The 12,249-nt window shown below is 35.5% G+C and overlaps 1 protein-coding gene across 3 annotated transcripts in view; it reads right to left on the bottom strand.

The window, feature by feature from the left end:
• Positions 1–12,249, bottom strand: part of KLHL2 (kelch like family member 2) — a 78,766-nt gene that overhangs the window by 15,681 nt on the left and 50,836 nt on the right. For all 3 annotated transcript variants that reach the window (XM_015568708.1, XM_015568707.1, XM_006771064.2), the window contains 4 exons: positions 11,684–11,793; positions 8,485–8,601; positions 7,169–7,318; positions 2,136–2,253 (listed from right to left, as the gene is read on the bottom strand). In XM_015568708.1, coding sequence (XP_015424194.1) covers positions 2,136–2,253; positions 7,169–7,318; positions 8,485–8,601; positions 11,684–11,793 — 495 coding nt within the window. The remainder of the gene's footprint in view (positions 1–2,135; positions 2,254–7,168; positions 7,319–8,484; positions 8,602–11,683; positions 11,794–12,249) is intronic.

The raw sequence follows: 12,249 nt of genomic DNA, 5'->3' as shown, positions 1-12,249 counted from the left end.
CTCTCTGAAATCAATTTTAAAAAATTTATAAAAGATAAAATATATATAAGAATAAATCTGTCAAGGAACAAACAGAAACCATATAAAGAAAATGTTAAAAATCTCCTGAAGACATAAAAGACATAAGTCCTATCACTATTCCTTCTCTGACTGGCTTATTTTGCTTAGCATAATACTCTCCAGGTCCCTTGATGCAAGAGACATTCTTCAAAATGCCTTCAGCCGAAACCGGTTTGGCTCAGTGGATAAAGCGTCGGCCTGCGGACTGAAAGGTCCCAGGTTCGATTCCGGTCAAGGGCATGTACCTGGGTTGCGGGCACATCCCCAGTGGGGAGTGTGCAGGAGGCAGCTGGTCGATGTTTCTCTCTCATCGATGTTTCTGACTCTCTATCTCTCTCCTTTCCTCTCTGTAAAAACTCAATAAAATATATTTTTTAAAAAAAACAAAAAAAAAAAAACAAAATACCTTCAAACGAATCAAGGGAATGAAAATAAGGAAATGTGACCGACAAGAAGAGACTAAAAAATATATATATGACAACAACATGCAATGTGAAATTCAATCAGGAATGAATGAAACAATATGAACATTAACAGAAGAACTGTTAAATATGAATAAAGTCTATAGTTTAGTTAACAGTAATGTACCAAAACTGACTTGAAAGAGTATACCAGATCCCACTGTACTATCTTTACAACTCTTCTGTAAGTGTAAAATTATTTCAACACAAAAAGTATTTTTAAAGACATGTATGTATAAACACACACACAAATACACATACACGTATAACTTTAAAGTAAGGCTTTTTTACACAAGAAACAAATTCTTAAATCCTAGGACAAAACTCTGATGTACAGGACTCCATAAAAATGATAAAAAATTTTATGTGGTAAAAATAACAAGTCAAAAGAAAAAAGGTTAACACAAATAAACATCCATAGCATATATGATAAACAAAAAGGCTATGTTCCATAACATAGAAATATATCTGTCAAATCAATAAAACAATACAATAAAAAAATGACAAAAATCATGAGCTGACAATTCAGAAAGATGTTTAACTTTCCTCATAATAAAAGAAGTACAAAGAAAAATGAGGTCACATTTTCCACCTACCAGACTGGTGAAGCTCAAAATATTCATGACAAGGTGTTGTTGGGAATGTAAGGAGACTGGTATCTTCATATTTTACTGTTAGTATAATAATTGGTGTATCATCTTAGGATACTTTTTAATTCCAGTTCTAGAGTTTTATCTTGCTCTAATATATTAGCATTTGTACACAATGATGTATGTATAAGAAACTCATTTTATCATTTTTATAATATAATATTAAAAACAATCTTAATGTTCAATTAAAACACAGTAAAATTTGTACTACATCCAAATCCGCCCCCCCAAAAATATTAGACAGTTCTTAAAGAATGTGGTAACTCTATGCTGATATGTGGCAACCTCCAAGACGTATTGTTAAAGTACTACCATAAGAGAAATGTTCCATTACACTTAGAATTCATTTTGCTATGGGAGCTATGAATAAGGGATCGAAATTTGAGCCTCAGGAAGACTCCTTAGAGTTTGCAACTGCCTTTTCTGATTACAGTTTTGTTAAATAAGGTCTATTTTAACAAATGTTTATAAAATGGATGCTGGGAAGAAGGCAACTGTGGCTTTTAGCTACATTGGGAATCTCCTAGAATAAAGGTCCCAACCTAAAGATCCTTTCTCAACATGTCAACAAAAGTCATTAAGAAAATTCTCAGCCATTTAAAAATTTTTCCAGGACCTGAAGTAGATGGTATGTGATCATGTGATTCTGAAACAGTAAGGACTATTACAAACAACTTGTAAATTCTTAAGCTTCAAAAAGTGGATAAACTAGTAAATTTTCAAAAAAACAAACAAAAAAACCCAGCAAATTGCTAGCTACTACACCTTATACTACAGAATCAGAAAGATTTGTAAAGATACAGGCAGAGCAGCTATTCACATCAATGAGTTGTACGAGTCTTCCGAATCACTGTTTAACCATATAGCCACTTTATCAAAGCTTTTCTAATAAAGATTCCTCTAATTAATAAAACAAGACCTGAGTAAGAAGCTCCCAACGACCGAGCAGTAGGAAACTGCTTACCTGCCCGGCATCTCCTGGAAGGCAATTCTGCGACTTGGTGCCACCGTTCTTCTTTAAAGTCGTAGCATTCCACACTTCTGATAGCCTTCGGTGCCTGGCCCCCAACCACCACCATCAACTGGAAGGCAGAAATGTGAGCACTTGAACAAACCACCATTGCACATTCCGGGACTTAAAAAGTCTTACAAAGACACCGATGTGGAGAGTGTTAGGATGAAGATGGGAGGGTGAGCTGGGGATAACACCCACCTAATCAACATTTAATAAACATCAACAAAGGGGCACACGTTAGAACTACAATTCTATTCTGTAGCACATTTAGTCAAAAATAAGGATTTCAGAAACTAAAGTAAGTTTCTGATCCTTCAAGCAAAAGCGGTATTTAAGCCAAAAAACAGCAGGCAGTCAGCACTGGCAAGGCTGCAGTATGTCATCGGGCTTTCTATAAACCAGATCCTGGCCTTGTCACAATCAGGGATTAGGCCTCCATAGTCTAGGGGAGCACACAGTAGTGAAATGTATGTTAGTGGGTAGGTGAGGTGACAAAGACAATCAGGTATTAAAAGAAAGATGGAAAAGGGGGAGGGGAAACTATTGAAAAAGAGAAGTTGAATTGGAGTTCACAAGAGAGCACAGATTCCTGGGGTGTCAAGTCAAGAGACCTCCCTTGACGCCCCCCAAATAAACCAATAGGACAGATAATGAATGAATGAATGCACAATAATCTAGTGCTAAGAATAAATGAGGCCTATACATCTCTTCCAATTAACTCAGTCTAACAACTATTTATAAGTATCTATCATCTGTAGTTGTCCAAACTGTGCTAGGTATTATACACAAGAAATATAAGACATGGACTCTACCTACCAAGAGCTTATGGGAGACAAGACACATAAGGTAATTCAAGAACAATATACAATTATATATGACCAAAAAGATATAAAATTACTATAGGCATTAGCTGCTACTGTCGATCAGAAAATGGAACACTGCCATAATTTAGTGAAAGCATCTGGGAGGAACCTTGTGAGATAGATGGAATTTAGTAGTCACTGTGTTTGTCCTTTACTGAAGTACAAGCAGGTACTTCAGCAACACTGAAAACACAGCCTTCAAAGCAGAAGAACATAACAGTTAAGGATGTTGTGTATAAAATACCATAAAGAATGGCAAAGGACCTTGGGGGAAAGATGAGGTGATGATAGAAAAAACAGATGTTCAAAAGAAACCAAAAAGTCAAACAAACAAAAGATGGAATGAGTCACACATACAAAAAGGGAAGGTCTGCAACCTTGACTGAGCCATGACCTACCTGAACTCAGAACTATAGAAAGATGCACACACAGAAAACATCATTCCTGAATCAGAGTAAATCCCGTTTCCAAAAGAAGCCTATTTAGTAATTTATTAACTGGAGAGTAGAAAGAATTTTCAAGGTTTTAAAAAGAAGACAAAAGAATTGACAAAGAAAATCTGCCTTACCCTCCTATCCAATTACCAAAGGGAAAAAATCAGAGGTAAAATACAACAGTAAGATGAACCCTGTATGTAGGGATTTATATAAGATCTGTTTAAACTTCTAAACTCTGCTTGGAGGTTAGACAATAGTTGACAGAGACTTGGTTAAACATCTCTGATAAAAATTAACCAAAAAAAAAAAATTCTGAAGGGAATACTTTTCAAAATAATCCTTGAGAAACAATATTGATTCGATTTCTTCATTCTTAAGCTTTGAGGCTCATAATTTCCATGTAATAGTTCACTTTTGCAACATCAAAATGAGGAAGGAAGGGAAAATGTGCTACTGAGTACAGAGAATGGTAGTAATATCTGTCCTTCACTTACCCAAGAGAAGAAAACTGAGGTGAGGTTTTTGGGACTTCAGAAATCAGAGATAACAGAGACAAGGAAGAATGTTTAAAGGGAAGACAAGACAGCAGGGATAGTTGCATGAAATCAAGAAACTGCGAAAACCACTGTGCTACTACCATCAAAATAGGTACTCATGACTTTGGCACCCCAGTTATTTGCAAAATATACCTGATCTCATTTGAAAAACACCAAACTACTTATGCTAATTTAAAGGAATAGAGATTTGGGAAGACCTGTTTGTATAGAGAAACTAAATGTGACATACTTAAGGAAAGCAAGGGGTAGGGAGTTAAACATATTCAAGTGACTATCCTGAATGTAGGCCAATTGAACTTTATTCTTTTATTTTCTTCACCTAGCAAATATTAGTTTAAAAACCTGTCCCCTAAGAAAAATCAAGTTCCATAATTTTCCAATTGCAAATCTCAATAAATATTGAGTAAAACATAAAAAATATATGCAGAAATAATATTATAGCATTTGTAAAAATACAGATTCCAAAGAGAAAAAGAAGCTAACAGTGAAGTCCAGTAGTAAAACATATATGGTTCTTCATTATAATGCCCAAATCCAAGAGTGCCTTATACAATCCCAATACTGTTTACTGAAGATGCAAACCTAATGTTTCATATATTAAAAAAATCATCCATGAAAATTAGCATGAGTGCATGGAATCAGAGCCTAATATAAAAGTACTAAGTCATTGTTGTAGAGATTTCAAAATGTGGCAAACTTTCCTCAGCACTAAGGCCACAGTTGGTCTGATTGACTTATCATTACTATGAAATATGTAAGCATAAGAAATCAGTCTTTGTTTCATTCTTACCTACGTACTTAGAATTCATCTTGGATATAACCACTCTATAATGATAAATAGTGCTGTAGGAAGAACATCTAACACAAACACCTTTTCAAAAATATGTGTACGTAAATAAATTTTGAGACAGATCATGCAAGTACAAAGTCACAGCAATAGTGTAGCTCACTGTTTTCTGCCACTGCTGCTGCTCCTCCTCCCTAGCCACCCTGAGAAGCAGAATGAAAGAGAACCTCCACTGATCAGCATAACCACCACAAAATAAAAGCTAAGAACTGAGAAAGGCAAAGGTATAATATTGGAAGGGCCACTCCAAAGCTACAACTAGAGAAGCCCAGAAACAATGTCAACTTAACAGATGATCACCACTCTACAAAGGAGAAAATAAAATACATGATGGGATTTTGCCAAAAACTTTAGAAGGTTTCAAAAGTGACATGTTTATTTCAGAATTTAAAAAAGAATTAGTTTTCACCCCCAAAATCTCTGCAGCACAGCTAACGATAGATAAGCTAAAGATTCCATTAGAGGGAATATACAAGTTAAGAAGAGAACTTTTACAAAGATGAACTGTTTAAAAAGTATTAAAGATAAAGCAAACGATTTAGAAGGAAGCTGAAAAGGCTAGCATTTAAAAAAAAAAGGTCATTTAAATGAGCCAACACTGTGAATACTTTTTATAAATCTATAAATCTATTTTTTAAGAGCAAAAACTGACAAATAATATGGACAAATATGAAGTAATGAAGACTTATATAGATGGCTATTAAAGCAGGTAAAAGGGTATTTGGAAAATGTAAACATTTATTAAATCAGCAGACCCAGATGGCATGCATACTAAGGTGTTAAGGGAACTAGCTAATGTACTTACTGAGCCACTTACAATTATTTTTGAAAAATCTTGGAGAACTGAGGAGAGATCAGAAAATTTAAAAAAGGCAAATACCAATTTTCAAAATGGTAGGAAGTGAATGCCTTGTAAATACCTTTAAAGTGATAATAATTGTCAGAAAAATTTAGAATATTTTGAGAAAAGCATTCAAACTTCTAGGTTCCAACAAAATGATGAATAACACACAGAGAGATGTTTAAAAAAATCATGCCAAATTAGAATCTATTTCACCCTGAATCTCATCAGACATTATATGCCAAATCACTTCTTTTTGGCTTAGATAATAAACATAATCATATGGACTGAAATGTTCTATAAATGGACTATGTCAGTGAGTGGCTATTTCTAATGAGGTGTCACCAAGCAGAGTGTTAGGTCCATTCTAAATTAAAATATTTACTAATGATATAGAAAAAGTAAATAGCACACTGGCAAAATATGCTGTTACTTCTAAATTGAGAACTGTTGTTAACACTGGGCAAAACAGAAAAAACAATACCATACTAATATAAATTAGAAGCAATTAAAAATGTAGATTCCAAAAATAACTTGAAAAAACACTAAACAAGACATTAAAGTGAAATAATTTAAAGGGCATACTTTAATGGAAAGGAGAGAGTAATAACTAAAGATGAGGTAAGAAAACAATGGGTAACAGATTAATTATTTCTTCATTCATCATTGCCCCAAACACACACAAGAGCTAAAAATAAATACATAAATAAAAGCATGATATCATGAATCATTCTGATTAGACCATACACAAAATGGTGCTTAGAGCGTTGGTCTTCTAGTACCAAAAAGAGGCAAAGGGAGAAGGAATTACAACCAGAGAGACAGAAATGATGGGTCATTTCATAAGGAGATTTAAAACAGTAAAACACGAATGGCTTCAATTAAAGTATGAAAGTAGAGTATGAAACTTTCACATAGGAAAACATGAACACTGGAAATCTGGGAAATCTACACTGAAATGGCAACATATGATGTGTGGATGAACCATCAAATAGTATACAACAGAGAACAGGATGGAAATGAAACTACGCAAGCTGTTTTATCATCTTTACTTCTAACATGTAATTCTGTGAAATCACTTGGTTTTCAGTCATTATCCACCCCACGTAGCTTACAGAGAATTTCCATCTAGCCTGGTTTTCCTTTCTACTATAACTAGAGATAATAAAACTCTACAGAGACAAAACCCAGCTGCGGTCTATTCCAGAAGAGTGACATCATGCAGCTTATAAAAATTAAATGAACCGCAATCCCCAACCTCCAGAGACAAAATTAATAGAGAAGTTGAATTATATACACAGAAATGAATTCCTAGGTACATTGTCTGTTGCAGGGAAACTAAAACAATAAAGCATGGAAATCCAGATGAGTAAAAATATTAACACCTCACTAAGCCTTTTAGATGAAATAATAACAAGTGTAAACAACAGATCCTACTTTGGGAAGGTTCATGGGTGTCCTCAGCCGGGTCCGGACACTCTTCATTAATATACGCTGCTCTGTTGGCAGCAAATGATACTTCATGGCTTCAATGAGGTAATCTTTGCAAGCACTGCTATTCTTGACCAGTGCTTCCTCTTCCACCCTCTGTGAGAAAAAAGCACACAACCCCATGAGGGGACAGCTATTTCATAATAAAACTGCCAAAGAAACAATAGTAAACAAGAGGAAAAAAGGAAGTAACTATCCTCTCTAATTCAGTCTAAAAGTTACAGTTAGAACATCACTGAGAGAAATAAATGAAGCCAAAAACTGCTCAAGTATCTGGTCTGCAGAGAAAAAGATATATAAGTAATAAAGAACTGTAATGAAAATTATATGTCAGTATCAGCTATAGACTAATCTTTAGATAATGTTATATCCACCTATTTCCTATCTTTAAATATCAAGCCACATAGTACCAAAAACAAGAAAAAATAATTTAGATGAGTCCTTCAGGAGGGGTAGGCAATATTAATAAATTAAAGACAACCTTTTTCAAACTCAAGACGGCAGATAGTCAGAAAAGATATTCAAAATACTTTATAACAATGAGCCTACACCACAAATAAGTCTTGTTCTTGTTATCCCTGGCCTCAAATGCAGAACAGGTTTTTTCTGTTCATTTTCTTAACAGCAGAGTACCAACGATTTCACAGGTCACAAAAAATAATGAGGCTCTGAGAAACCCTGAAATGCTCAAATCTCATCTCTTAATAATAAAATAAATGCTTCTTTAGATGGGTTCAATTATAAAAACGTGGAAATGTACCTGGTAGGATGCCAACAATAAAAAAGTAAACTTAAATTTTTTTTAGAGACTACTAAAGACCCATTTATACCTATTTATTTCAAATAACCTGCTTTTTCTCAGCTTAGAAATAAAGATAGAAATCAAAGGCACGCCACTATGAAATTACAAAGTAGAATTTAACAGTATCAGTATAGTGTCAAAATTCGATTTCTGCACAGCAATTAAAAGAAGCTATCAAAGGAAAACAAACAAGATGCAGAGCAGCAGGGCAGAGCCATAGGTGTTTATTTACATATGTAAGTAAATTTGCATATGATAAACTCTAGTACTTGCTTACCCCCTTAGAAAGAGGGCAAACAAATGTACAAGAATGGGGATGGCCTGAGAGAGTGCAGACCAAGGACTGCATGTGCCTTGACTGCGCTCTGTCCTTCGCCCCACTTGCACCATTCTGTAACAGGGATCTACATGCAGACAGCCCGGTGACATGTGTATTCATGTGTTTTGCAAGTGCTTTTACCTGAACTAAATATTCCCGAGGGAGCAAAGGTAACCGTACATGTTCCATCAGCCGAGCCATAAATTCTTGCCTTACATCCTTGTCATGGTTTACCCAAGCTATTACTGCTTCAAATACCTTGTGGAAAATATGGGGAAAAGGAAAATAAGTAATGAGTTATGTACCAAGGCAACTGAATAAAATATAAGACTACATTTCATAACACAAGTTTTGCTTATAATCCAAATTTAACCCATGGCTCAATTTTTCCCCAAAATCCTGACTTGTGATACTTAAAAAGCCATTCACTCAAATTCTTTCCTTTTTTTATTTGTTTAGCAAATACTTTATTTTTTTCTGAAATTAATCAGATATAATTGGTAGATAACATTGTGTAAGTTTAAAGTATACAATCTTAAGGTACTGACTTAATATATTTATATACTGCAAAATGATTTATATATTGCCGTAGCTTTTGCTAATACTTCCATCATATCGCACAATCACCATTTCTTTTTTTGTGGTGAGGACATTTAAGATCTGCTCTTAGCAACTTTCAAGCATATAATACAATATAGTTAACTATAATCACCATACTGTATATATCCCCAGAATTTATTCATCTTTTTATAACTAGAAATTTGTACACTTTAACGAACATCTTCCCATTTACCCTTCCACCCAACCCCTTGTAAACTTCACTCTACTGTTTCAGAGTTTAACTTATTTAGATTGCACATACGGCACAAGTGATATTATACAGTATTTATCTTTCTGTGTGACTTATTTCACTTAGTGTTATAACACTCTCAAGGTCCATCCATGTTGTCACAAAAGGTAGCAATTCCTTTTTTCTCAGGGTTAAACGATACTTCATTGTATATATACACCGTATCTTCTTTATCCACTCATCTGTTGATGGACACGAAGTTGTTTCCATTATCTTGGCTATTGTGCATATGCTGCAATGAACATGGGAGTGCAAATACCTCTCTGAGACCCTGCTTTCATTTTCTTTGGCTATATAACCAGAAATGGGATTGCTGGATCAAGTGGTAGGTCTACTTTTAATTTAATAAGTACTTTAATAGTACTTTTATATATTTAGTTAGTACCTCTCATTTGATTTTTACTAAGCCAGACAAATGAGTGAAGGAGCATCTTGGATATTGCAGACACAGGATGCAATGTGCAGAAAGGCTACCGCCCCAGATTTATGGCTCCAGCAGAACCATGCCAGACATCTGAAGCCCCTGACACTGTAGAGCAGGGACAAGCTGTCCCTATATGCCCTGCATGAATTTTGCCCATGGAATTGTAAGCAAAGTAAGACGGTTATTGTTTTATGTCACTACATTTTAGAGTGGATTGTTATGCAGCAACAGAAAACCACAAGAGCCTTCATTTCTCTAATGCAAGTATTCTCCTAGTGTTTAAACTTTTTAGATGTTCTGCATCACTAGGACGAAGTCAATTTCCTTTAATATGGCTGAGAAGACATTTTATTATGTCATGTTCCCATCTTATCTCCTACCATTTGGCCAAACATATTCTAAACTCTAATCCTACTGAACCAACTACATGAAATTATTCGTTCACACCTCTTTACACCTACATGTTCTGTTCTCTCTACCTGGAATGTCCTTCCCCTTCCCACCCATCCTCATTTCCATGGCAAACTCAAACTCATTTTCAAAAACTTGAATCATATATCTGGACCAAGCTGAACTCTCACTACCATCACCATTACAGGAATAATTAAATGCTCCTATAGTACCCTCTACAGCAAGCATGTCAAACTTGCGCCCCAGCCAAATATAATGGAATGTAAGAAACGTTTTAATAAAAATTTCATAACTTAGTTTTTACAATATCCTGTTATACATAATTATTAATAAAGAACTACAACATTCGCTAATGACTGATTACTACAATCGTGTTGCATTCATTTCCCTTACGCGCCTTACGGAGAGGTGCACCATTTCTCTCCACTAATTCTGGCAGCGAATATTTTAGCAGCCGATTGCCACGTCATTAGTCTTGTACTGACTTGCTTGGTGTGCACAACAGGAAATATTTCACTTTCACAGAACAAGAAAAATAGGTTTATTTGCATTACGCTTATTCATTTGTGCAGTTATTCAGTGTCTCGTAAGTTCTTGTTCAAGAAAGAATATTAATTTTTATTAAAATATTATGTTATTTTATGTTAACGATTACTCATATTTAAGCCCTTTGTATTCAGCATGTCTCTACTGAAATAAACCTACGTTTCTAGGAAAATTGAAGCTTTTGCTTTTCGGTGGCCCACAGAAACTTAAACCTTGTTTACTTGGCCTGTGTTAGCCTTTGAGTTTGACATGCTTGCTCTACAGCATTCTGTATTCATTTACCCCACTGGTTGTCCCTCTAATCTATGAGCCAAGAATTCTATTTTGTTCATCTTCTTGTACCTAAGACTCTATGACAGTTTCTGGTATGAGGAACAGAACGAAAGTTTACACAACTTTAGATGCAAAGTACACAAAGAAAAAGCTCCAGTTTTACTTCCTCCAAACATAGTATGTTCACAAACTTGGTACCTCGATTCCCCTGGGCTACAAAACCTACCCAAAGAGAAAAACCCACTGGGAGAAGGAGCTCCCACCACCCCTAACAAACGGTGCAGGTGGCTGACAAAAACAACCCAGAATGTGGAGATAGAGTCTACAAGCAGATGAAGCGCTGCATGGTGCTCTGGATGGGAGGAGCCCTGGTAGGGCTGGGATGTAAGTGACAGGGGACCACTCTGTGAAGAGGACAATCAAGGGTGTTCAGTCTGAAAGCAGCTAAACTTTGCCACCCAGAGTAACTTCTTCCAACCTACATGATGGTACAATTACTTTGGGTTGAGAAATAGTGCCTTTAGGTCACAATGCTCATAGGCCTCTAGCTGTGGGAAGAAACCCAGTTCCCAAAAGGTACTTGTTTCAGACAGTTTAATGTGTGCAAGTCCTTCCCATCCATAGAGGTCAAGTACAAAACTCTAATGCCTAACAGTTTTCAACATCTCCTAAGTGCGAAGAAACAGAGTAATTTACACAGACAATCAACAAATTTCTTAACTTTCAGATCAAAGATCACTGGCTGGCACTACACATACAGAATCACAGTTACCAAAGTGAAATAAGGAAAAGAAAAATACTACATCACTATACACGGGGGGAAAACATATACTTACCTTCTCTTCTGAGGATATGGTCAGTTTGTCGCTTGAGATTAAGCTGCACACTTGTTCAATGCCGAGATTGAGAAATTCTTCACTAAGTACAACATCTGCAAAATGTTGCTCTGTTTGGAGGTTAAAAAGAAAATCTATTAACACCAACATTCCATTATCATACTTTCAAACTGTTTAAAAAAGAAGGGGTTTTTCTTAATCTAATCCAATAATGAAAAAAAGAACTGTTCTTCCTCAAGGCAAATGATCTCAACTTGGGTGCCAACCCCCCTCAATGGGAAATGAATAGTCTCTTCAACAAATGATGCTGGGAAAACTCGATATCCACATGCAAAATCATGGAGAAATCTTATTGGTGACTTATGAGCTCCATGAATTTGAATATCCAAACCTCTTCCCAGATTTGGGAAGCTGTCAACCATTTTTCTCTCAATAAGCTTTCTTTCAATAGCCTTCTACTTCTAGAACTCAAATGATCCACAAATTGGTCCTTTTGGTATCCCATAGGTATCAAAGGCTTTCTTACTAATTGTCAATGTTTTTTTCTTTGTTCTGCTCTGACTGGA

Source organism: Myotis davidii, unplaced genomic scaffold (genome assembly GCF_000327345.1).
Source record: "Myotis davidii unplaced genomic scaffold, ASM32734v1 scaffold225, whole genome shotgun sequence".
Taxonomy (NCBI): Eukaryota; Metazoa; Chordata; class Mammalia; order Chiroptera; family Vespertilionidae; genus Myotis; species Myotis davidii.
Note: the sequence above shows the minus strand (reverse complement) of the source record. Positions and strands in the feature narration are given on the sequence as shown.